This window comes from Phocoena phocoena, chromosome 11 (assembly GCF_963924675.1).
Source record: "Phocoena phocoena chromosome 11, mPhoPho1.1, whole genome shotgun sequence".
Lineage (NCBI taxonomy): Eukaryota > Metazoa > Chordata > Mammalia > Artiodactyla > Phocoenidae > Phocoena > Phocoena phocoena.
The window spans coordinates 60,957,827-60,967,109 of NC_089229.1; the positions used below are offsets into that span (position 1 = coordinate 60,957,827).

General features: G+C 54.6%; 1 protein-coding gene across 1 annotated transcript; it reads left to right on the forward strand.

The window, feature by feature from the left end:
• The first annotated feature begins 1,437 nt into the window (after positions 1–1,437).
• On the forward strand, positions 1,438–9,283 carry KRT78 (keratin 78). The gene is made up of 9 exons (XM_065887586.1): positions 1,438–1,803; positions 2,164–2,378; positions 3,432–3,492; positions 3,965–4,060; positions 4,894–5,058; positions 5,418–5,543; positions 8,107–8,327; positions 8,909–8,943; positions 9,024–9,283. The coding sequence occupies exons 1-9, from the start codon at positions 1,438–1,440 to the stop codon at positions 9,281–9,283; spliced, it is 1,545 nt and encodes a 514-aa protein (XP_065743658.1).

Sequence of the window (9,283 nt, forward strand, 5' to 3'; positions counted from 1 at the left end):
AATCTCTGTTTGTCCTGGCTTTGAGTTGCGTTATCAAAGGCCCAATATCCCAGCTTCAGGGTGCATCAGGCTCTAAGAAAGCGGGGGAGGGACAGGGAGAAATAGCCCTCCCGCCTTGTAAAGAAGACATTTTGGAAATTTCTAAAAATCAGAGATGCCAGCCCTCTCTGACAGCAGTGGGAGGGCAGCAGTGGAGGTGGCTGAATGCCTCGCAGCACGGGTCCTCCACCGGGTGGGAGGCCTGCTGAATGATGAACCTTGGGGCTCCTCCAATTAGCACTCAGGGCGGTGACGGAATCTATCCTGCAAGTGAGCCTCAAAACTCCTGTTTTTGCTCCCAGTCCCCGGGGAAGGTATGTCTCTAAATGTACATTTTATTTCAGAGCCTGGGAGCCTCTGATGTGTAACTTGACAGACACAGTGCTGGACCCAAGTGGATGTGCCTAGTGCTGTGTGTTTGTGAAAGGGACCCAGGCTGGGCTTAGAAATGCTCCATTCGCTGCCACCCTGGGTGGAGATGGCTGGTTTGAGTGGGGTGGCGCTTCATGGATGATTGCTGGGTTGGGCAAGAGGAGGGACCTGGGTACCCTGTTTTTCTGTTTCATTTCCAAATCCTGCAGTGCCTTTTATTTATTTATTTTTGCGGTACGCGGGCCTCTCACTGTTGTGGCCTCTCCCGTGGTGGAGCACAGGCTCCGGACGCGCGGGCTCAGTAGTTGTGGCTCACAGGCCCAGCCGCTCCGCGGCATGTGGGATCTTCCCAGACCGGGGCACGAACCCATGTCCCCGGCATCGGCAGGCGGACTCTCAACCACTGCACCACCAGGGAAGCCCTGCAGTGTCTTTTAGCTAACGATGACAATAACACCTCTATTAACCTCCTGGCTTCTCCTGTGCTGCAAAGTGCCTTCCTCCTCCTACTCTCGAATGTAGACCCTCCCTCGGGAAGATGCACTCCTCTGTCCAGCATCTGCAGGGCACTCAAGAGCTCCATCTGAACCCCCTCCATCTTCTTTTCCCTTTGAATGTGCCTCCCTTCTTCCCCATCTCCTCCTCCAGGAAGCCTTCCTTGAATGACCCTCAGGAAGTTTGCTCAGGGCCATCTTTCCCCATCCCTCAGCACTGAAGTCCAGGTCTCTGGCTACTTCCTGGTCTTCAGAATGTGCCCATCCCTCCTATAGCCTGGGAGCTCTGAGGGCAGGCTCTGGGTCTCTTCCTTGGGCTCTGCACTTGCCAGACACCTATTCCCCAGGCGTGTCAGAAGAGGCCAGCTGGAGTCAGTGACAGACACACTCAGGCCAAGAGCATCTTGCTCTCCGAGACCCAGCCCAGGCACGGGAGGAGATAAAAGTCTTGTGCCGTCCCGGGGCCTCAGGGCAGGAACACACACACCTTGAGGATCCTCTGTCTGTAGCTGTGAAACCTTCAGTCTCTGCCATGTCTCTCTCTCCCTGCCGGGCCCAGAGGGGCTTCAGTGCTTGCTCAGCCTGTTCTGCTCGCTCGGGGGGCCGAGGCAGGGTCAACTTCAGCAGCAGGAGCCTCAGTTCCTTTGGGGGGTGCCAAGGAGGCTCTCGTGGGAGGGCCTGGGGTTCAAGGGGAAGGCTAGGGGTGAGGTATGGGGAGGGGATCGGTGGGCCTGGGCTTTCCCCGTGCCCTCCGGGAGGCATCCAGGAAGTGGCCATCAACCAGAATCTGCTGACCCCACTGAAGATTGAGATCGACCCCCAGTTCCAGGTGGTTCAGACTCAGCAGACCCAACAGATCAGAACCCTCAACAACCAGTTTGCTTCTTTCATTGACAAGGTGAGGGTGAACTCAGCTGAGCCCCTGTCGCTGTGCCTCCCTCGAGGAACTGTTCTCGATGGACTTGGGAATGGGGAAGTCTGGTCTCCTACTAGTTTTCTAATCACTCCTGCAGCAAGGAAGTCCCTCCTGTGGTCTAACTGGAGGCTCTCTGGTTATGCCGAGGCTCTGTTTAATTAGTGTTTTGAAATTCCCTTTATAAAAATGTCATTATAATTCATTTAGTGTGTTGGAAAATATTTATCAAAGGCCTTAAAGGCTCCGGGCTGGCTAGAGGGTTGCTCAAGCTTTATTTCCCAGAGGCTGTGCCCAGGGAGTCTGGCAGGAGCTTGCCTCAGGGACCCGCTGTTTGCGCTGTAGGTGCGGTTCCTGGAGCAGCAGAACAAGGTCCTGGAGACCAAGTGGGACTTGCTGCAGCAGCAGGAGTTGAGTGACAGCCCCCAGGCCCTGCGGTCTTTCTTCGAGGCCTGTCTGGTCCAGCTCAGGAAGCAGCTGGAGCAGCTGCAGAGAGAACGAGTGTCTCTGGACGCCGAGCTGAAGTCCTGCCAGTACCAGCAGGAGGAGTATAAAGCCAAGTAGGCAAAACGCAGCATCCCCACGGGCCCTGGATGGGGGCTGGGAGGGCTTGAATCAGGCTGTCAGCCAGAGGGTGTCTTACTGCCGAGCTCCCAGGGTCACATGACCCGCCTCCCCTCTAGCCCCTCCGCATCCCCATTCCCTCTGATTCTCAGGGAGCCCCACCTGCTGCAAGTAAGTGGTCCCACAGCCCCTGATATCCAGGACTGGAGAGCCTCGATTCTAGCAGGCCCCAGTTACGAGGGCCACGTTTCTGGTCAAGGCTGGGAGGGGCTTATTAAACAAGGCCTATGTGGGTTCTTTTCTTGAGAAATTTCTGTTGAGCAGGCTGTGGGTCAAAGTGACTCAGACATTCTCTGGTCTCAGAGGTGGAAGAGAATTCATTAGTGGGAACATCCCTAGGCCTGTGGCATGATTCACAGGTAGGCTGTGGTTCTGGGTTCCCCACCAGGTCACCTGGTGGTCTGGAGAGAGCCCTGGACCAACAGGAGGCTTGGGTTTAGTGACTGTGAACAAGGAATAGCTGTGTGGCCTTGGGCAAGGCATCTTACCTTTCCCAGCCTCAGTTTCCGTATCTGTAGACTGGGAAAATGCCACTTGCCTTTCTTACCTTCCAGAACCATTGGGAGCATTGCTCCAGGACCCAGGTGGAAGGTCCTGGAAAGATTGGGGCCAGGAGACCTGTGATTTAGGTCTGCTTGGGCCACCTAATTATCTAGGACTCGGGCACATCTTGTAATCTCGCTAATAAAATCCAAAATGCCTGCTTCAGTTGATGACTGTGAGTGGTAAGTGAGAAGAGTGTTTGAATGTGCCTTATAAACACGAAGCAAGGTCGCCTGATGGCACAAGTCGACCTGGGCTGAAAGAGTGAAGAGGGACATAAGACATGACAAAGCTTCCTGATGGAAGAGTAGAGAAGCAGGCTGGTGGTGTGTCCTGCTTTGGAGCATCTAAAGCAGAGTGGCCTTTGCAGGGAGAGTGTACTTGGAGAGGGGCCTGGGCTCTGATGCCGGCACTCCAAGCAGCGTCTTTCTATACTTACTTGGCAGTTATGAACGGGAGGCCCACAGGTGCGCCACACTGGAGAAAGACTTCGTGGTCCTCAAAAAGGTGAGGGTGGGGTCAGCTGCTCTACCTGAACCCCGAGCATCCACTGTGCACAGAGCCCAGTCCTGGGCTGGGAGGGCAGTGAGTGGGAGATCTTCATGCACGACATGCCGTCACACTGCCTATAGGGACCCTCTGAGGAAATGGGACGTCTATGTAGACACAGGGGGACCCTAGGACAAGATCCAACTGAGGGACTATGTGATGAGCTCTGGTGTCACTGTGGGAGAGGGTGGGGAGGGAGTGGAAGAAACAGAACTGGTTAGGATGAATCAGGGAAGGCTTCCTGAAGGTGGTATAGGTCAGTGTCAGGCAAAAGAGAGAGCAGGGCAGGGCGGGGCTGGAGGAGGAAAGAATGGGAGCTGGAGATGTCCCTGGGGTGGGTGTTGGGCAGTGTGTGAACAGAACTCCTGGGTCAGAGTGGGACCCCCAGAGAGAGAGTGGGGGTGTATGGCTTTTATCTTCCTGTCCCCAGGATGTGGACGGAGTTCTCTCGAGCAAGATGGAGTTGGAAGGCAAGGTGGAGGCTCTGAAAGAGTACATCTGCTTCTTGAGGCGTCTGTATGAAGAAGTATGGATCACTAAGGGCAGAAGTGATGGTCTGCCAGGGGCAGGTGGGCGGGAGGGAAGGGGACAGTGTGGGCAGGCTCCTGTGGCAATAGTGGGAGTGGCTGGGAGGTGAAGCCTGGTTAGAGTGAATTAGATGCCAGTCATTCAGTCCTTTGATAAACAGTTCCTGAGAATTTACCATGTGAATTACTAGGTATTGGGGATACACCAGTGAACAACCAGACAAAGATCATGAAGCTTGCTTTCTATTGGGAGACAGACAATAAACACTAGACCTAGTAAATAAATAAATTACCAAGTATGTTAGAAAGTGATAAATACTATGGGAATAAGGAAAATTAGAACAGGGAAAGGAGGATTGCGAATGTGGCAGGGGGGTAGGGCAGGTGGCAATTTCAAATAGGGTGGTTGGCATGGCCTTATTTAGAAGACAAAATCTGAGCCAAGGTCTGAAGGAAGTGAGGAAGACAGACACACAGTGGGGAATCTGGGATCCCAGGCAGAGGGTGCTGGTGTCTTTGAGGAAATGCAAGGAGGCTGCTGTGACTGGAGCAATGGGAACAAGAGAGAGGATGCGTTAGGAGGTCAGGGGAGTGATGGCACCCAGGGGATTTTAGACCCTGCCAGACACGTTCCTTTAATGTCCACGAGTCGTTGGACAGCCCTCAATTCCAGAAAAGGACACAGCCCCGCAGAGGGCAGGGTGTGCTCATTGTCACCCGGCACGAAGGAGGGCTGCCTCCGAAGGAAGAGGGCACTCTGCCCACCTGCCCAGGGCTCCAAGGGGAAGGGGAGCCGGGGGGTCAATGGACACTGAGTCAGTCTTCTCCACAGGAGCTGGGCCAGCTGCAGACCCAGGCCAGCGACATGTCTGTGGTGTTGTCCATGGAAAACAACCACCGCCTGGACTTCAGAGACCTCATCGCCGAGGTCTGTGCCCGCTATGAGGAGATCGCTGGGACCAGCAAAGCCGAGGCCGAGATGCTGTACCAGACCAAGGTGCCAGGGCTGGGGGACAGGCACCATGCTGGAAATGGCTGGGTCTCCCTGCCTGCCCCCCCAGGGTGGTCGTCCACCTTGGTCCCGTTGGGCAGTTGTAATAACCTCTCTGAAGCACCAGGGCTGGGTGGGCACCATGTTCCCCCTCTCCAGGAGGGAAGCAATGCAGGGAAACTGTGGGAGATGAGCCCAGACTTCCGCAACCTCATCCCACCGTGTCCTGGTTTTCCAAGCGTTTTAACCCGCTTCCCAAATGAGGATGTGAGGAGGCAGAGAACCGGGGCCATGATGTTCCTCATGGTCTTGGGGTCAAAGGTGAGGGTCCTCTCCACTGACGGTATCACCCCATCCCCCATCAGTACCGGGAGCTTCAGGTGTCTGCCCAGCTTCGTGGGGACCAAATGAAGGCGACCAAAGTCCAGATCACTCAGCTGCAGCAGGCAATTCAGAAGCTGCAGAGTCAGACTGAGAACCTCAAAAAGCAGGTGAGGGTACCAGAGGCCCCAAGCCCTCTGTCTTACCACCTTTGTGCCAGGGTCACTGCTGGGTTTGTGTGAAACTTTGATAACTGGCTGGGGGTTTGGCTAATTTGGGGTGGAGAGAACTTCAAGCCCCATTTCAGAGGCGTTCAGCTCTCCTCCTGGGAATTCTAGCTGCTTGGGCTCTGCACTGCCAACCCTGGCCCCAGCCCTCAAGCTGCATTCTGTGTCTACATGCACATCTTGCTTTCAGCTCCTTGGGGAGAGGGATAATTCATCTCTTCTTATCTCTTCTTTTCATGCTTACTTGTCAAGCCCAGTAAAGACTCTAAGGCCACATGCTGAATTTCCTGGTCCCGTGTTAGGGAGGAAGAGTACCAGGATCTCAGGGAGCCGGGGACATGGGCAGGACGGTGGGGCGCCGAGGCCCCCTGAGGGTCAGGTGATACTGTGGGTGTGAGGAGCTGGGAGAGGTGGAGGGAGAAAATGGCAAGGGCAGGGAGGTGGGTTCCTGCTTCTCCTGGAGACCTGACTTCTAGGTGTGAGGATTACAGATTCTTAAGTTTTCGAGTGTCTTTGCCCTCACTTTCCCCAAGCCCAAAGCATAGTTTTCTTGGGATCAACAGAGGGTTGAGAGCTGAGACCACAGAGTCTGGCCGTTTCCTCAAGCACTTCAGCCTGACTCCCAAGCCATGGGTGGCCTGTCCACATGCAAGCAGGGTCTGTGCTTCTTGGAGCACAGACCATTGAAAGGCCAGACTCAGTCTCCAACCATTCTGACCTGCTCTCCTTCGGAGTGTGAGGAAGGACCTGAGATGAGGGTGACCAGGTCCTATTACTCAATTTGCTGCCACGGTGTTTTGCCCATAAATGTGGACTTTTTGCTCTGGAAGCTTTGGGGGTCTCTGGGGGTGTCTGATAAAATGCAGATTCCTGGGCTTCCCACCAGAGAGAGGGAATCTGAGTCTCTAAAGGTGGAGCCAAGAGGGCTTCCCTGGTGGCGCAGTGGTTGAGAATCCACCGGCCGATGCAGGGGACACGGGTTCATGCCCTGGTCCGGGAAGATCCCACATGCCGCCGAGCGGCTGGGCCCATGAGCCATGGCCGCTGAGCCTGCGCGTCCGGAGCCTGTGCTCCACAATGGGAGAGGCCACAACAGTGAGAGGCCCGCATACTGCAAAAAAAAAAAAAAAAAAAGGTGGAGGCAAGAAACCTGCTTTCTCAACTAAGTTCACCCAGGTGACAATGAAATGCGTGGAGTCTCAGAGACCAGTGGCCAGCACTTAGGAGAGTCACTATGTCCCCATGTCTGGGAAACACAGTCCCCCCTGCATAGCAAGGTGCCTTTCCTGGGAGAATCCTTCTTGGGGTCACAGCCCCCTCTCACTCCTCCTTTTCATGCACAAGCCTGATGAACTGAGGCTACAGTAAGAGCGGTGGACTGGACCTCAGCTGTTCTGGGTTAGGGTCTCAGCTCCGCCACTCACCTCCTTTCCGAGCCTCAGTTTCTTCACCTGTAGAATGGAGACCCTGTTCCTCATCCGTGGGGTGCTTTGTGGTAAGTGAAAGAGAGCCTTTAGGGAATGTCTTCTTTCTTGAACCGAACGTGAGGGAAAATCAACTAGATGGCTGATTGGACAGGGATGCTGTCCTTCCTCTAGGAGTTTTCTGTCGGATTGGAGAGGTGAGCACAGAGAATGTTTTTCAGACCACAAACTGAGGCCCATGAGACTCTGACAACATCAGGATAAAGTATTTGAAATGGGGCTGTTCCGAAAGCCTCAAGGACACGTGGCCTTCAAGATGAGACTTGTAGATAATGACCCGCACGGGACAGGAAGAGCTTTAAGTACCCTAGGAGAGAGAAAGTGCTGCAGGGAAGGTGCTGAGGGTCGACAGGGTGGGGAGAAATAGGGGAAGATCATGGGAGAAAGTGGAGAAGGAGCTGCATTCATTTCCTGTGGCTGCCATACAAAGTATCACAGACTTGGTGGCTTGAGAGAGCAGAAATCTATTCTGTCAGTTCTGGAGGTTAGAAGCCTGAACTCAGGTGCGGGCAGCCACACTCACTCTGAAGGAGCTGGGGGAATCCTTCCTCACCTCTTCCTGGCCTCTGGTGGCTCTGGAAGTTCCTTGGCATTCCTCATTTGGTGGTGCATCACTCCCATTTCTGCCTCCATCTTCACACGGCGTCATCTCAGTGTCTGTCTCATCTTTTTCTTGGACACCAGTCACTGGATATAGGGCTCACCCTGAATACAGTGTGATAGCATCTTGAGATCCTTAACTAATTACATCTGCAAAGACCCTATCTCCAAATAAGATTATTTTCTGAAGTTCTTGATGGACCTGACATTTTTGAGATGCTACTTAACCCACTCTGGGAGTTCAAGAAGCAGAAGAGGCAATACTCTCTTTGAGAATGAGAAGAGCTGGCCATGGCCAGGAATAATTTTGAGCTCTTGAGATTATGGTCCATCTCAGCCTTTAAGTTATATCCACAGTAGGTGCTTTGGGAGTCTGTGTCGGGCTTACAGCCACTTCCTCCCTTATTTCTACCCCTCTCTAGAATGCCAAACTGCAGGCTGCCATCGCCCATGCCGAGCATCGTGGGGAGCTGGCCCTCAAGGATGCTCAGACCAAGCTGGCCGAGCTGGAGGCTGCTCTGAGAACCGCCAAGCAGGACATGGCGCAGCTGTTGCGCGAGTACCAGGAGCTGATGAGCTCGAAGCTCTCCTTGGATGTGGAGATCGCCACCTACCGCAGGCTGCTGGAGGGCGAGGAGAGCAGGTGGGGCTGGTCAGAGGGCCCTGAGGATGTGTGATGGAGGTGGGGGTGGGGGGATGCAAGGCCAACACAGAGTGCTGAGAGATTTCTTTCTTTCTTTCAAAATAAATTTATTTATTTATTTTTGGCTGCGTTGGGTCTCCGTTGCTGCAAGCGGGCTTTCTCTAGTTGTGGCGAGCGGGGGCTACTCTTCGTTGCGGTGCACGGTCTTCTCATTGCGGTGGCCTCTCTTGTTGCGGAGCACGGGCTCTAGGCGCGTGGGCTCAGTAGTTGTGGCGCACGGGCTCAGCTGCTCTGCGGCATGTGGGTTCTTCCCGGACCAGGGCTCGAACCTGTGTCCTCTGCACTGGCAAGCAGATTCTCAACCACTGCGCCCCCAGGGAAGTCCCTAGGATGCTGAGAGGTTTCTTGACACTGTGAGCCACCGAGGGCCACCCATTCTGCTGGGAGGGATTTAAAATTGGGGACTGGGGATTTTATCTGCTCAGAGGGTGGTGAGCTGCTCTAAGAGGCTTAAAAGCACCTGGGAACATATTTTCTGCAGCCCTTCTTAGCATTTCTTCCTCTCGTCCTTTTTCCCCCAGGACGTCTGGGGAGTACACCAGTCAAGTCACTATCTGTGAGTATCAGGGGACTTTGGGAGAGGGGCCCCATGGGGAATCGAGGACTCTGCTGTGACCCTGGTGCCTTTCTCGGCAGCTGTTGGGGAAGGCAGCACCATCGTGTCTGGAGGAGCAGATGGTGGCCTGGTGGGCACTTGTGGACTCGGAAGCGGGAATGGCAGCTTTGGGTCCAGCTGCTCCAGCATCGTGACCGGTGACTCCAACGTCATCCTGGGCTCTGGGCAGGGCCCTGTCCTGGGCTCTTGCTCTGTGTCCGGCTCTGGCTCCAGCTCCACCTGCCACACCATCCTGAAGAAGACGGTCGAGTCAAGTCTGAAGACGTCCATCACATACTGA

Coding starts and splice junctions, on each gene's coding strand:
- KRT78 (XM_065887586.1), top strand. CDS start 1,438: ATGTCTCTCTCTCCCTGCCGGGCCCAGAGGGGCTTCAGTGCTTGCTCA. Junction 4,061..4,893: donor TGAGGCGTCTGTATGAAGAA/GTATGGATCACT, acceptor TCTTCTCCACAG/GAGCTGGGCCAGCTGCAGAC. Junction 8,328..8,908: donor CTGGAGGGCGAGGAGAGCAG/GTGGGGCTGGTC, acceptor TTTTTCCCCCAG/GACGTCTGGGGAGTACACCA.